Here is a 16,837-nt window from a genome sequence, read left to right as displayed (position 1 = left end):
CAAAAATAGTTATGGTATGTTTATTTGAACTGAAAATGGCTGCACTACCATAGTGATGGTAAATCCTTCAGGTTTGTTATTAATGTGTCTGTTGAGGTTTGCTCATGTTATTCATGTAACAACAGGGACTTCTCCCTCACGTCAGACTTATGTTGGAGAATCTTCTGAGCTACTCCTACCTCTCAGCATATGCTCGGACTGCTTGGAACGGCTGGCTTGAAGAAAGCAAGAGACTTGCAAAGGCTTTCTTCAGGGCTGCATTGAGTTTAATAGAAACAAACTGTTTAATTGTGAAATACAGCCTGAAACTCAAGTCTCTTATGGCCAGAAATGCTACAAGCTGTGTTAGCTGAAGTAGTTGAGGAGATAGAAACTAAATATTCTGAGATCAAGTAGATCTGCTTTTTACCTTGTATAGGAATGAAAACCTGTGCCTGTCTGACATTTAAACATATTTTAAACATTTAGAGTATAATCTGAGTGTGCCCCTGCGTTCCTTAGGGAGATAGATTCAGGCCAGATGAAAGAACGTAGCGGAATTAAACTAAAGCGACAAAATCAAACTGCAGGGACACAAAGAGGAACAGTGAAAAAGCATTTACAAATTGGATTTTTATACCTCCCAACAGTGATGCCTAAAAAAGCACGAGGTTTCAGTGTGCTAAAATTGGATCAAATGCAGTCACAAGCGGTGGAGTTTCAGTAAAGTGGCACTTTGTGGGTCTCAGCTGAACTTGACCACGGTTGCCAAAGTGCTGCACACATCTTCAGTAATAATGGAAATGTGAAACTACCTTTTCTTAGTCTTTGGCCTTAAAATGTACGTGTCCTAGGACTGTTGGGTCATCATGGCCTTTCATCTGAGCTGTGGAAATTAATCAGCTGTGAATGCTAGAAACAGATACCTACCTTTTCTGAAAAATTACTCTGCTGCTTATCTTTGCTTTTTATTCCAAATGTGTGCTTTACAGAATGGAGGGTGGGTTTTGTTTTGTTTTGTTTTGTTTTAATCGATTGTTTATTTTTAAGCAGTACCGGCGTTGTACTGCTGCTGGCTAGAGAGGAAGGAAACACATCCCAAATTTCTATGGCAGGCTTCTAGATTTTTGGGACTGTATTAGTCTTACCTAAAGCCATGACCTGCTGTTTGAAATCCATCTGTCCACTTTCTACAAATTTGTGTTCAAAGTGCAACATCTTGTGCTTTTTCAAGGTCCTTCCAAAGTGTGTGAACTTTTAATTCATTTTATTTCATGTTCTCTCTTTTCAGGAAGCAGGGGCTGTAGGGCAGCAAAATGACTATGTTCTAGTGCTACATAAATACAGGCATATAGGTTTTGTTTTGTTACAGTATCTTTTTAATTATAAGAACATCTCTCTGAAGAAACTTGTGAAGTGCAAAGAACAAAACCAAAGCCTGCAAGTCTGGCAGTAACTTCTGGTGTTTAGATTTCTCATAAAAGAAGCCCTTACTATAAAGGAGCATTTGCACAAGGGGTGTGTGGAAAAAGTTGTCTGACTTGTAGTGATGGATTATAAAGACGATCAAAAACCTTCTTTGTAAGGTATGCAAATAGCATAAGAAGTGACTGGCAAGATGGGGTCCTTGAGTTTGAGGCACATTTTATTTATTTTTATTAAAAAAAAATAAATAAAAGGTATCTACAGATGGGTATTGACAGTGTGCTTGTTGGCATTGATTATGGGTAACAGACCTGAGACAGGATAAGCTTAACTCAGTTAAGATATTAAATATAGGTATCAGCTTTGTTCTATGGGGGATTTAAAGGAGATCTATGGGGATTTAAGGAAGGGGAAAAAAAAAAAAAAGAAAAAGAAAAGATTTAGTGCTTTTTTTTTTTCCTAAAGTTAGTACAGAAGATTTAAATTGTCACTGTAGAATATTATATATATGCATATCTGTACAGTACAACCTTAACATGCAGGCAGTAACTTACAACATGAATTTGGAGCAATGAGTGAAAGCATGAAGTTTTATTTTTTTTTGCAGAGATTAGTAGAAAGTTGTGTGCCAGCAAATAAGTTTTAAATACTTAATAACTTAATAAACTTCTGTAAGATTTTTATCCTTTTGGGAAGAATGCATAGCACAGAATCTTAAAAAAAAATTTACAAATAATTAATACAGACAAATTCCACATTAACTTGTTTCATAGGTAGAGTGCCTTTAATTGGTAACTTTATTTTTATTGAACATTTAATGAGGAACTGGTTATTGTTTTCCTAAGCACAATTTTCCTGAGCATTTACTATTTTTTGTACAGTTTATAATGAATTTAGACAAAGATGGATCTGTTCAAGTACGATGTCATTTCAGTGTGGTGTAGTGAGCTGTGTATTCTTGAAGTATTTACAAAATATTATTACAGAACTTGTTTAATGTGCATAAATAGTTTAAAAAAAAACGAAACAGGCTTGAGGTTTCCTTGTGAGCTTTTTTTTTTTTTTTTTTTTTTTTTTTTTTATCAACAGACTGAGGGCCTGAAGGAATAGAGGAAGTGAATGGACACCAATGTATCCAAATATCTCATTTTGCCTAAAAGCAAGTGCCGGCAGATAAATGCCCATAAAGGGATTTCTTTCTTAAGCCCCATGGATTTTTTTTGCAACTTTTTGTGTGAGTTAGAAATGAAAACCATTCATCTAGTGCCCCAAAGAACGGCCTTATTGAATGGAATAACAGTGTAATGTACCATTGAAGGCAGGATTGAAAGTGATTATCTTGTTAACTCTTGACAGTTACCGCCAGCTTGAAATAGAACTGGCAGGCTTGATTTGCAAATGAATTAGAGCTTTTTCATTTTGTGCCAGGATCATCTTTTTATATTCTGATATGACAGATGCTATGTTCCATGCTTTTGTTTCTCTTCAGTTTTATACTTGCAAATAAAAAACAAAAGATTATGATAGTAATTTTATTTGCATCTTTTCTCTAGGAGTTTATTCTTTGTCTAGAAGTTTTTAATCTTATATTTTTCAAAAATTTGTTTAAGAATAGTATTGTTCCTGCAGAATAAAATTTCATTAGGTTAAGTACAGTAGTAATTGGGTGAATGAGGAGGATTTAGAAGCTTTCAGAAAATGGAAAATTGATTGTACTCAAATTGTTTTAGTGCTTAGAACATTTAAATTTTCTCACTGACTTTAAATTGAATATTCTTCAATACTGAGAGTTGAGTGCAGCTGAGGAAAATCTAATGTTTTAAATATTTATCCTAACAGTATGCTAATAGAAATACATGTGTAATTAGTTTCAGACTTAATGCTGATAAACTGTGTTTATATTCTGCAGTCATCCAAACACAGATGGTAAGGTGTTAGGTATGATAATTATTGTGCACTCTTTATATGTTCCTCATTAACCTGTAACACTCTTTACTAGTCCGGAGAGTTTTTACTATAGTTATGCTTACCAACATTAAAACTTGCTCTGCTTTGTTTAATATTCAGTGCAGTGTTCTGTGCATTTACACTGCTGGGCTTTTTGCTACTTTTGTAATCTATTTTGTACTTTGAGGCTAATTAGCAACACTTCCTACTACCACTGATGTCCATTACGGAAATGTTTTCATACGCTTTCACCTACAGGATGTGTTTTAATTGAATATCTACTAAATAATATTACAGAGAAGGTAAAACAGGCCAAAGTTGTCTAATTTATTTAAGATTACCAAATAATCTGGTTAACAGAGACAGTGACATTCCAAAGCCCGAAGCTTAATTGCTTATGTTTGCTAGGAATGCAAACGTTGATTAACAAGGTTTTACTCTTTGTGAAGGGAACCCCGTGCACAGAACAGGAGGACAAAAACCCAACAAACCAACCAACCAAAACCCAGGGGAAAAAAAACCAACAAAAACCCACTCCACGTATAAAAACTGCAAGGACTTGCATGTTTTGAGATCCTTTGAATTGCCAGGTTTATGTGAGGAATGGCTTGAACTGGCAACCAGGATAAAGAATTCTGCTTTGATAATTTATAGGATTTCCATATCTGACCTGAAGTCTTGGTAAAACAGAACTGGGACTTTTGGGGTAGTTATGTTGGCTCTCATTTATCTGAGAATTACTTATGGAGAAAAAGGATTTTTTTTTGTAGGGTCTATTTGAAAATATTGATTCTATCAACACTGTATTTTGTCTGTCCATTGCCTCCCCTCCCCCTCCTTTAGTTTCAGTATTTATTTCAATTGCATAAAATCTGGAATTTTACCCTGTGAGCCAGGGTGTTTTGGTCCCCCCACTCCTTGAATATTTGATGAGGTCTCTTGGGTACTGATTTTTCTTCTCTCTAGGATAACATATTATGGAAATTGTTTCACCTTGTGTCCTGTTTAAAGTCCCTGGTTTTAGCATGATTCAATTTAGCTTGCATTATATTCTACTGAGTTCTTCAGCAGTTCCAAGTTATTCCGTATGTGTTTGTGTGTGTGTGTGACTTCTGCTTTTCTTCCCACTTTTGATAAGCGACCTTCATATGATCTTCTTGAATCTTTGTTACATTTAAATTTATTAGTAATTGGCCAAACTTCTTACCATTTTTCCCCGAGTAAAATAAATTATTTGGATGACTGGAGTGAGGGAGCCACTGAGCACACCACCGCCAGCTTTGGAGTCTTTACACTTCAGGATCAGTTCCAGAACATTTGAATCTGATATTAAGTAAGAGCAAAACAACATTCCACACTTTTTAAAAAAATATCATGGATGCTTTTTCTAGCAGAGTGTAGAATTCCCTGACCGTTTGCTCTTTTGTGCAGAACAAGCTCTCATCAAAAAGATTAGAAAGAGCAGCATAAAATTACTAGTTTAGCTGTATCTCATCTTTAGCTATATCTCATCTTGTTGAACTCTTATGCGCAAAAGAAAATTCTCAACTAATGCATTATGTTGGTTTTCCGGATGCTTAGTGCTATCAGAATAACAGCCAGATGCTGCCCTGTGTTTCTTCTCGCCCATACCCTCTCTGATGTTGGCATTGCACTGCTGAATTGTTTTCACCATTTTATTTTGTAGTCATTTTATAGATTAGTTGGATCTCCAATAATGGAAGAAAACAGGGTTTTTAGATACAAGGACCCACAACTCTTAAAGGCATTACAACTGTCAAGGGATTCTTTGAGATACACATAGTACTGAGAGTCTTTCTGTAACCTGCGTAGTCAGTAGATTGCAAAGATTTTGATTTTCATTATTGGTAATATTGTTTGCATATGTTATTTCGTTGCTTTCAAAAAACTCAAGTTTTTTTCCTTCATCTTTGTATAAGAGAGGCAGGAGGAAATAGCTTGCTTTTATGGTTTTCTCCTCTTGCATTTTGTATGCTCCCTTTGATGTAACTTCCACTTATGGCTACAAAAATATAGCCCTACTTCTCAGGTTTTTCTTTATAATCCAGAGGAGGTTAAGTAGTAGTGTGGAAGAGCAACACGTTTGCTGGAGTACTGTTTCTGCACATTACGTAGTCTTTGCCAGCAGTTCTGCCAGACCATCGGTGTGGTATTGGACCGGCTTGTCATCGAAAGTCAATAGGTATGAATTACCTGTTCACCCAGGAGAGTCAGCACTGTCCTCTTAAAGATGGTTTCAAAGGAGAGGACAGGCATAGGGCTTAGATTTTTATGTAATCTTTGCTGTGTCTTTCAAAGCCTACTGAAATAAGTATCTATGGTCTGAAGTCAGATTTGGAAACATTAGCCTATAATTTTACAGAAAACACAACAATACAAAACCTACAAAATTTAGTGGAATATGATGGGGGTATCCATTTCTAAAAACTGCATCCAGGACTCTGTAACTCTGAAGCTGAAATTCAGCCTAGCTCAGGGAAGGACTTCAAATATGTAGTGCCTTCTGAACAGTCACCATGCAAAGTAATAATCGTGTGCTTTTATTCTAGTTGTTCCCAATAGGGAGAAAATACTTTTTTCTATACCAGGCTTTTCTTTTTCTGGAATTGAACATAGGCATGCTCTGGCCATGACTGTTTTACTCTTGATGTCTGGCATGTTCTGTGAGCTTAATGTTAGTCTGTGAAGCTATTCCAGAATACAACATGGTTTAAATGTTTGCATAAATGCATCACTAAATGGTGATAAGGTCACAAGTGCATTGTTCAGGCTACCCATCCAGCTGTGATTAAACTGTGTCTGTATGTGTACACACGATGCCTTATTCCAGAACGTGCACGTGAGATAAAAGTTAGAAAAAAATTAAAAATTTCAGTGGGAAAAAAACTATTCCTTATTTGCCTCCTCCTCTGAAATTCAGTACCCGGAATACCTTCAATCTGATGTACAGACTTTTAAGGCCAAGGAAAGTAAATCCAGCAAAGATTGAATATATAAAATAAGCGAGGGAGAAGTTCTCTGTCTTGGGATATCCCAGGGTAGAATTAAATAGTGTGTAATCACATGGAAACCTAATTTCCTTCTTCCCAGGAATATACAGGGCCCAGCTCTAGTCTGGGAAATCATGAGATATTGGCCTTTCAACTCGCCATTGAGAGAGACGATCTTACCACAGGTTGGCAGAGTTTTAGATGGGGGATTTCCCCATTCTGAGAGAGCAAGGAAATTGTTACCGGCTGTTGGTGTTTGCTGGGATTTAGTCAGAAATTTGGAGTATTAACAATGCTGACAGATTGAGTAGTCAAGGCTAGTGTAATAAATTCCTTCTCTGAATCTGATTTAGATTAGTTGGATTTTTTTTTACAGTGCCTACTGACAAGCTAAGCATCTCTTGGCACATCAGCCTTGAGAAGACTATGGGTATCAGAACCAGAAAATGATGAGGTAAAGTCTGTGTTGAATTTGAGATGCTAATCTGCTAAAATAAAGATGACATACAAAAAGAAAGGTCTAGAGATAGATGACTAGACTAATTCTCCCAAAGCTGTCATCTCCACTATAGTTGCATTTAGTAAGACTGTTCCTCGCTTTGGCCATGTTGGGTCAACGTAGATTCCTCACACTGAAGAAGCTCAGGACAGGAGAGGCAGTGGCTATGATGTTTATGGCAGTAGCCTCACTCATCCTCTTTACCCTACCCCTTGTTATAATTCCTAACATCTAAGGTGTAGTTTTTCTCATTTCTGTCTTCTCTCCCTTTATCTACTTTCAACACAGAGCTTAGGGAGGTGGGAGAAGGGACTAGGCCACCACTCAAGCTGGGTTTAGCATAATACGTTTATCCTGTTTCATGTTGCTTGTATTGGTGAGTGTTTAATATATTGTCTCCTGCTGAAGTTCATAAAGAAGCTCTGAAGACTTCTGAAAAGATTCAGCTGTTTATTTTGTGGTTATTTATCTAGAATACAAGCAGGGATTGATAATATGCAAAAGAAAAATAGCGGATGTGTGTGTTACTCAGAGGAAGAGCTGTAGGGAAGGCCATTAGATGACAGCAAGCAGCAGAAACTTGTTAACGTGAGGATAAAGAACAGGAGAACATGAGGTTGTTCCTAGAACATCTTTGACTACGAGGCCCTTCATCCAGGAAAAATACTGAGGCAAAAAAGGGATTAATTTAAAATACTTGACACAGAGTATCGAAAGTATTTTGTGATGTGCTTGTTGAGTGATCCAAGAGATTTTTGAGAGAGTTCTGTGAAAATTATCTGCAACCACTTGGGCCAATGCTGCCTGATCAACAGCACTAACACGTTGGCGTTCATGTTAAAAGGCCTTTATTTGAGACCGTGGTGCAGCCTGACCCGAAATGCCGCGCGTGACCTCGTTCTTTGCAGCTCGTCGTTAACGTTGTGGAACCGGAGGGGATTCTGCCAAAGGTCTTGCTAATGATGAGGTGATTTATTTGTTCATTTGGCTCCTGAGGAGAAAAATCAGACATTGGGACTGTTGAGCGTGGAGTTCAGGCCACCAAGACGGTCAGGGGCTGGGGCGCTTGCCCCGTGAGGGGACCTGCGGGACGGGGGGTGGTTCAGCCTGGAGAAGACATGGCGTCGAGGGCACCTGACAGCAGCCAGCCGCCCTGATGAGGAGGGAGGTCGCCGAGGAGAAGGAGCCGGCCTCTTTGAAGTGGTGTGTGTCGGGGGGAAAGGTGCAACCGGCACAGACTGAAAAAAAAAAAAGAGGCGTTCGGACTCGGCGGGAGGAGGGATGCTCCCAGGGAGGACGTTTGATCAGCAAGACAGGTTGCCCAGGGAGGTTGTCCTTCCAAGACCAGGCTGGAGGAAACTCCGAGACGCCTGGTCTGGCCTCACAGCTGAGCCTGCCTTGAGCAGGGGGCAGGACGGCGGACCCCCAGAGGCCCTTCAGCCTGAATCGTCCTATAATATCCATAGATACAGATAATCCATAGAATCGTTCTATGGCCTGTGGATTCTAACCGGAAAACCACGGCAAAGAAAATTATTAACTGCGGGTGTAAGGGAAGCGTTAAGAAGGAGTTGATAACAACTTGAGAGGAACCGAAGAACGCGGACTGACATGGTTTGTTTTCTTTTGGAATAAGTTTTTTAAAATTCCAGGATACTTCCAGTTTGATGCTACTGATCTGAATAGCAGCACAGATTAAACTCAGCTCTCATAATTGTAATTTTCAAGCGAGTGACAGAGACCCACTATACTAACAAGCTCAATTGCCTATTTTGGTGATAAGTAAAAATATCTCTGAGATTTCTTTGCGTTTAGGTAGCCTCACAGTAACAAAATAAGTCACTGGCATTGCAGTATGATTTTAACACTGTAGCTTCTCGAGGGTGCTTTGCTCTGGAGTACTGTGTCTAAATGTACCCAGTAATTCGTTAGGCTCTGTTGTGCAAAACCAAGTATTAGTTCTACAATTCCTGTGTGAAACTGCTATAAATTTATTAAAAAGTAAATTATTTGTGAAATCATATTTTGTAGTAGCTAAAGTTTGGATATTTTGAAGATACTGCATATTATTCAGCTCCCTTGATTAACGGTTAGTTTTATACAGGGACCTATTTTTATGACTGTGAATATATGTCCAGGTTAAAATCAAGATTTCCAGCAAGCGCTAGTGAATGTTTTTAGTTTAGTTTACTGGTGAAGGAACTAGCAGTATAAGTTAACACTTCCTCAATTAGTTACCTACACTATGGTTTTAAGTAATCCAAAAGCTGGCTACACTTGCTTAATTGAATTCCTGGCTTGTTACAGGTCCCTCATGACTGTGATTCAAATTTAGCTCAGCTGCAGTTTTTTCCCCTGGCATTACCAAAAGCTAACATTTGGATTAGCCTGAGTATTGTGCTTACTGTTTTTAATGTATGATTTTAAAATATATGCACGTCAACTAGTATTTTACAGCACAAAGTCTTGACTATAGTGGGGAAACACAATTCCAGAGCTTCTCGGATGGAAAAAAGAAAAACTCAATAATAAAACCAAGTTTGCCCGATGAACCAAAAAAATAAATGTGGTGCACTGGAGACGGTTTGAAAGGCAAATATGTATCTTGTTATGAACTATGTGGTGTGGTGTAAAAATTGAGTAAAACATTATTACCTGATAATGATATAAAATTACTATAAATTTCTTATGGTGTTCCTTTATAGAAGTATTATAATATTGAATGTGCATAAAACTGCTCTTGCCTTTTATTTGTAGAGGTTTATGGTGTTAATGATTAAGGTATTCTGCAGACATCTAAGGTTATGTGTTAGGCTGAGCTGTAGCAACAGGTCTGATTTTGCATAACAATATTTGAAATATAGTAGTAATGGAAGTCTTATTTGTATAATTATTGTTTAAGTAGAAAGATCAAATTATGCCATGGCTTCACTAGTTGTCATCGCTGATTGATGCACAGCAGCCTCCGGCTGGAAAGAGGTTTTCATTGGAAGTGACAGGTGCCGCAAGGTTTATTTAGGACAACCTCAACCTTGTCCTGGTTAGTTTGATAATGTTTGCCTTATGTATGTTCAACCACTGCATTTCCTGCGTTAGAGCCTTGTGTTACACCAATATTACTATCTGTGCTGCCTCAACTACAAATTGGATGAACAGCCAGTGACACTTTTTCAATATTATTACATTAAACCAAGTGGATTTTGATTGATAACCTAATATTCAACTAATGCAAAACATCAATCATGGCAAGTATATTAATTATTTAATATTGCAGTCTAATTCAGAAATCGATGTGCTGCATGAGGGGAAGGGAAACTCACTGTTCCCAGAAGACTTAAGACAGGGAATGATTAAAAAAAAAAAACAACCCTGCTGTACTCTTGTGTGTTAGTTCGATACAAATCTTTATTCATTTGCCAATAATCTCTTCGCATTTTCCACTTCAGGACCTTTTTTATCAGTTTTGAGACCTATAATTGAATTAAGTCTGCTTTCAGCACAGGGCAAAAGGAGTTGCACAAATATTGATGAAGTCATGACAGGGACAGCGCAGGAGACAGACCACTAACAGGGCAGGTTTTATACCAGTAGCTGGGAGCTCCTCACATCAGCATCTTGGATCCTGCTTCCAAAGTGATTAAGTTCTTTAAGGCCATTTAGCACCTCAAAAATGTATGTGGGACATGATTTCTATTTAGATACTGTATGGACTCGAATAATAAGTCCTTGTTGCAAAATAAAAAATATTGGTGTAAGGAAAGTGCATCTTTTTCTCTTGCTTCATTCATGATATGTTCAAATAGAACAAAAGTGCATAGCAGACTTTTTTTGGAAAGCTTTATGAAATTATCAATAAAAGCTTTCTATAAAAAGTCTAAAATATAGTACAGCAAGGTGGTAAAATGTGTAACCGAATGTAGCCTTGTTCAGTATTTAGTCAAATTTCATACTTCACATTATGTCCTACTCAGCCTGTACTGAGTATTAAAGAGAATGGAAGCCTCAGTCTTGCACGGTTTGCTGTCTTAGAGGAACGTGGTTGGGGTTTTTGCTGCTGTGGTTTGATATAGTTAAATAATTTGTTGAAAAATTAATATTATAAATACAAATACATACTACACTGTATAGTTCAATAACTGGTTACCTGAAATGCTTGTAGATTCCTTCTCCTTTTTTGCTGTGGTTACAGCCCATCTTTCTCAAAAGGCACAGTTACTTTTTTGGAAGCAGGTAGAACCTGGAGTCAATGGAAGCAGAAACCAGCCTCCTTGTTTAGTGGCTTGGGATTGGGGGATTTTTTTCATTTGTTTTGCTTTGATTTTCTTTCAGGTTATCTTTTTTTTACATAGCAGGATGTGTTAAGGATTAGTTTTCACTCTGAATTCTCCTTTGTTTTCATTTTTTTTATTTTTGACAGTTTGGTTCATTTTTTTGCATCTGTCTTTACATGACATTACTTCTCATTTTTGTATCTGTACGTTTGTATTTTTTTCAGCTGTCACAAGTCAAATGCAAAGTTTCGGTATGGCTGCCATGACCTAGTTAGTTAATATACAATTCATTCAGTCCCTCACCTTTGTAAACAGTCACAGAATTTTATTATTGAAGTAGTGGCAAAGCAGAACCGTGAGCCACTGAATGTAGATTTGATAAATAGCATTACGCACTGTCTTGGTTTATTATTTCCAATATGAATAGTGGGATAATTACATTAAAATGTTGTTTTTTACGTGAGTGTCCTGTTGCGTTGCTACACTTCATAGCAATTTCAGGGCAGGTAAAATTTGAGGGTTTAAATAATTCTGTAGCTGTGCATTAGGATAATTGATACTTTTTAGGTATTGCAATGATTAAGATATTAAAAATAAAAATTTTACATACTTGAGAAATTACATGGCTTTGACATTTTTGAGTTAAACATAAATCGTTGTAGACAAGGGTTTAGCAACTATTTAGAACTTTTGTTCTTCTGTTACAGGGACTCTGGAAACATCAAAGCTGGATTAGAACATCTGGTAAGTTTTAATTTTCTCTTGAACATTTGCATCATCTTTGATATCTGCATTCCAAATGAACACTTTTGAATGAGCTTTGAATACCTTGAATTGAGAAAGTCAACCATTTCCCAGAGGGTCAGCTTACTGTTATTATGTGAAGGCACTTACATTTTCATTTATCTTACCATTTCAAGGGAATTTTAATTTTTTTAAATTACTTTTTTTGATGTAGAGATGAAATAAAATGGACTACAATCCTTGGATTGATGATTGCCTTAATTATAAACAAAAATTGTTTGGTGTTGGATTTTTGGCATATCCTGATCTGAAAACAACAAACTTGTGATAAAAAAAAAAAAAAAAAGACACACACAATCAAATATTGCATGCATAAATATGGTATGTTTTAGTAATTTGAAGTCTTTGAAAGAAGTGCACAGCTTTGTTTTTTCTCTTGTCTTTGCTTTATGAATAATGTATTGACTTAAATTCCATTCAGTGCTGCAGTATAAAATAATAATTGAGATGCAAAATATTTTTGGTTTAAGTAAACATATTCAAACCGCAACTGATGGCAAGACATACTTAGCATTAAAAACTAATCAGTTGATCAAAACTGGAAGAAATACAATATTGTCACAAGTCTGAAGCTCATTGAGCCTAGGATGTTAGTATCAGCAATCATCAGAACATTAAGTAGTTCATCTAAACAGATTATTAAATCCCATTAAATCAAAATATTCACTATTAATGGCATGTATATCTCAGTACATCATGAGAAGTGTTTAAATTCATGTTTAATTTTTTCATATAATATCTAAATAATATATACTGTTCTATACTGCTATTAAAATAAAATCTTAGCACAATGTATTGCATGAGCATTTGAAAAAATTGCTTTTCTGTTGTTGCTTCCCATTTTGGGAATCACTTGGGAAATATGATTTGTAGGAGCTTGTGTACCAATATCATCTTGGAGTAACAGCGGGATGAAAAGGATGTATATTCTGGCATAGTTGTCAACAGTTTCCCCTTTATAATGGTGGCATATTAAATGTTCCATTGCAACTAGTATTTTGAATCTGTAAATGGAATAAATAGCTGAGTGTTATGAATAGTTCTTAGAGCAGTTTGAAAATTAATCTTGTTTGCTAGTTTCATTGGTACCTTGCATGCTAGTTGAATCTCTTAAATAAATTTTTAAAATGTTTCATTCCTCTGCTGGTGTCAGGTAGTTGTAATCTGATGGGTTCAGAGAATTTTTCTAATGCATTATAAAGATGCTGTAGTCTTGACAGATGACCATGACTGGTTCTTTTTCTAAATTGGGAGTGCTGCAATAGCTGGAGCTGCAGGTCTGATTTATAATGTCACCTCAAACCAGCAGGTGCAGAAGGAAGAGGCTCTATGGGTTTTGAGTAGCTGGGGATGGGGGGATGGACCAGGAACAGCATTCACTGGTGTTCAGGGTTTCTCTGGGATTTGGGGGCAAATGTACTGGAAAGGTTCTCTGCAGAGTAATGATGCCTTAAGTTCTTTACGGGGTGACTCACTCTGTGTTTGAATAAAATTTTGTCTTCATTAAACACGTTAGCTGCTTTGTATTTCTGTGAAAGACCTGTCAAAAACCTCTAGGTTTGGGACTTTTTTCCTTTTCCCTGGGATGTTAGAAAATCTGTCCTGGGAACGGGTGCTCAAGGAAATGAACTCTTTCCCAAGACACCCACAGATGGGAGTATTCATGCTGGAAACTGTTTTATATCTCAGTGTTATGTCAGGCAAGTTCACAAAGACCTTTTGGACTCCAATAAATTATAGGGATATTCCTCAGAAGAATTAAGCCACATGATTGCTCTGGTTCTACTACTTTAAATTACTGCATCTCCAAATACTTGTAAAGAAGTATTTTCCCCCTAGGAAAAAGAAGAATCTTTATATTGAATCTATTAATTAATCCCTTCTGTAAAAAAGGGTGTTTTACAATTTGTGATATAATCCTTATGGGATCTGCGCGTTCCTGTATTTTACTGCTTACCCTTGTTTAAGTAGCTTCTGCTGTCCCGATATCTAGCATCTAGCTGCACACAGCAGTGCAATAAAGTAGTATAACAACTGCTGTTTTATATTTTACAAATTGTTATTTGGAAATACTTCCAGTTTAAAACTGGATGCTTTTATAAACAAAAATATTTTCTTTGTAGATTGGAGGACTTCCCAGCAGGTCCATGTGCCTGTTTCTCAGAGTCGGTCAGAGCTGGCCCTCCCGGAGGAGCTGCGCTGGTCGCTGCTGCTGGGAGGAAGGGTTGTCCAGTGTGCCTGGCTCACCATGCAAGTGGGTCACAGCCGCACTGCCTGCTGACCACCAGTAGCTACATCCACTCAGAAGCCTATTTTATTTTTAGCTAGTTAAGAAAAGAAACGGCAAAGTTCTAAGCATAGGGGAATTAGTCCTGTATTCCAAAAATCTTGGTGATTATTTGCCGAATTATACTCAGCTAATTCCTTTTCCGAGTAACAAATTTGTTAACAAACTGTAGAAACCTTGGAATAGATTATTATGTATCTGCAACTCTGAATAGGTCCTGTTTTCTATTAATAGCTCTTCTAAAAAAGAACCATGGAGCCATACGTGTGGTTTATTCATTAGAGATACCTTATTTGTGTCTTTTGTATAACATTTCAAAGCAATAACCTGCTTGTCCTTGTGGTCAAGCAGCAGAGTCTGTCCGTTTTAAATGATGAAGAGCAACCTGTCATTAATAGCTTGTTTAGCCCATCAGCGGTTTGTAAGAATATAGTTATTGTCTGCCAAGAACGCAGGCGCTCCCCGTGTTGTGTGTTAATCAATAACCCCCAGCAGGTATGGATCAAGCTCTTGCGAAGCTGACTATCGCAGTGCTTGTGCAGAGCTCTGCCAAGGAAGCTGCTGGAGTTCGCTATTTACACTTTTAGTTGCATAATGTGTCATAGGTAGTGTATTTCAAGGTCACTAATTCATAACTAATATTGGTTAACTCCATCTGGCAGTTCTCTGGGGTTTTTTAAAGAGATCTTTGGTAGAAAAATCTGCATAAATGATCAACCAACAAAAAAAAAACCCCAAACACAAAACCCTAACCAAAAAAAAGCCCTTCCTTTATCCAGAAAGTGTTAATACTTATTTACTAGGAATCACTATTTTTTTTTCTTGGAGTTTGATTTCAGGGGTTGACCTCTCACTGATTTTCACTGGCTTAGTTTCAGACTTCTGGTGATTACAGCTCAGTGGTCTTAGTATGGCTACTGGACAGCAATGTCTAATAGAATTGTTGGCTTTCTAATGAGCTATAAAACCAAGCAGCCAATTATTTGTGCTCACAAACAATTAATTAACACTCTTAATATGAGTAATTATGTTTATCTTGGTATCCTGGCAAAATTCCATGCTGGATGCTGGTCAATTATATTCTGCAAGCTTGATTTCTCTCTTATTGAAGAAGTGTCAGGCTGAATGGATGGTTGGGTTTTTTTCCTATTGAAATTGTATTTAATTGAAAACGAGGTTTTTCACTTCTTTTTTTTTTTTTTTAAATTTTAAAAGGCATTTCTTTCACACATCTCCTTTCATAAAATGCTGATCATCAAAACCTGAAAAAAATTCCCTTAGGAAAACGACTGTGGTGTTCTTGGGGAGTTGTAATTTCCACATTCCATCTCCCCACTCTTAACTTCTGACCAAATTCCCCTCCTGGGTGAGATCACTGATGAGGCACCTCTAGAGAGGACAGTTTTAGTCCAGAAGATAGGAGGCAGCATTAGAGGAGAACAGGAACATGGTGATGGGGTACAGTAATGGCAATTTAGCATGGAATTCACTTTTTCCTCATAAGAAAAGAAGGTATTCTGTGAAGTCTCCCCACTCTGGCACAAGAACAGCCACACGGGCAGAGCGTGCTCAGGCAGATAGGAATGGGTTGTCTGAACTTTATAACTTCCTTTTCTTCCCATTTGTGCAATGGGATTAGTATACCCCTATGATGGGGCAAGAATCTTTAGCCTGGAGCTGTCTGCTTCAGGAAACAGTTGCGCAGAAAGTCTTCTAAAGATGGGAAATCATCATGAAATACAAATGTACGAGTAAAATCTTTTCCTATCATCAGGTGGGTAATCAGATTAGTGGAAGGGAAATGGTGCTGAAAGGTGCTGGTGGTATCATAACCCTTGCAGATGTTAGTCTGTAGCTTGTGATGTCGTGAGAAATGCTGATGCATTTATTTCCTTTCTAATTCCTGTCATTCACATCTCTCTCTCATTTACTGCATATGCGTAGAGTTAAGGCATTTTACATACAAGGTGGTTTGCTTATATGAACTCTTTTAACAGTCATTGGTTTGCTATTTGTTCAGGTAAGCGTTAAACTTGAATCTTCAACTTGAATCTTGTTGATTCCTTCCTTTGTAAAGGGTAGTAGATACATAGGTGATTGGTTCTGGAGTGTTAAGTGCGAGAACACAGCCACTGCTCATGTCTTCCTGGCAAGGTTATAATAATGATCAACTGTTTGGAAGTTTTTAAGAAAATTTAAGAATTCGTAGAAATAAGCAGGTTGGGGCCCTCTTATAAAATAGTGTTAAATATAGGTTACACGGACCAATTATTATTTGTAACTGATTAGCTGTTTGAGATAACTCCTACTATTTAGAATATATATATTGTATTTATTTAGACATACGCTGAATTCTGCTGTTGGATTTTTTTTTTTTTTTTTTTTTTTGCATTGAGCCCAAAATGTTGTAGACTAGCATGAGGTTACAAATAAAACCATTGCATTCTCTGAAGATGCAAATACATAGCTGCAAATGAACACAGAGGACCTGAAGGTAGCAGGAATGTGTTCCTGTAAAATAAACATTAGATAAGAAGGACATAAAATTTTATATACATTAAAAAATATTTAAGTATCTTAAATGTCAATTTTATCTAGCATATAGAATATAGAT

The 16,837-nt window shown here is 37.0% G+C and overlaps 1 protein-coding gene across 4 annotated transcripts in view; it reads left to right on the top strand.

Moving 5' to 3' along the window:
• Positions 1 to 16,837, top strand: part of RSRC1 (arginine and serine rich coiled-coil 1) — a 176,537-nt gene that overhangs the window by 65,272 nt on the left and 94,428 nt on the right. For all 4 annotated transcript variants that reach the window (XM_052804052.1, XM_052804054.1, XM_052804051.1 and 1 more), the window contains one exon: positions 11,840 to 11,876. In XM_052804052.1, coding sequence (XP_052660012.1) covers positions 11,840 to 11,876 — 37 coding nt within the window. The remainder of the gene's footprint in view (positions 1 to 11,839; positions 11,877 to 16,837) is intronic.

This window comes from Harpia harpyja, chromosome 12, assembly GCF_026419915.1.
Source record: "Harpia harpyja isolate bHarHar1 chromosome 12, bHarHar1 primary haplotype, whole genome shotgun sequence".
Lineage (NCBI taxonomy): Eukaryota > Metazoa > Chordata > Aves > Accipitriformes > Accipitridae > Harpia > Harpia harpyja.
The sequence above is the reverse complement of the archived record's forward strand: the minus strand, read 5'-3'. Positions and strand labels throughout refer to the sequence as shown.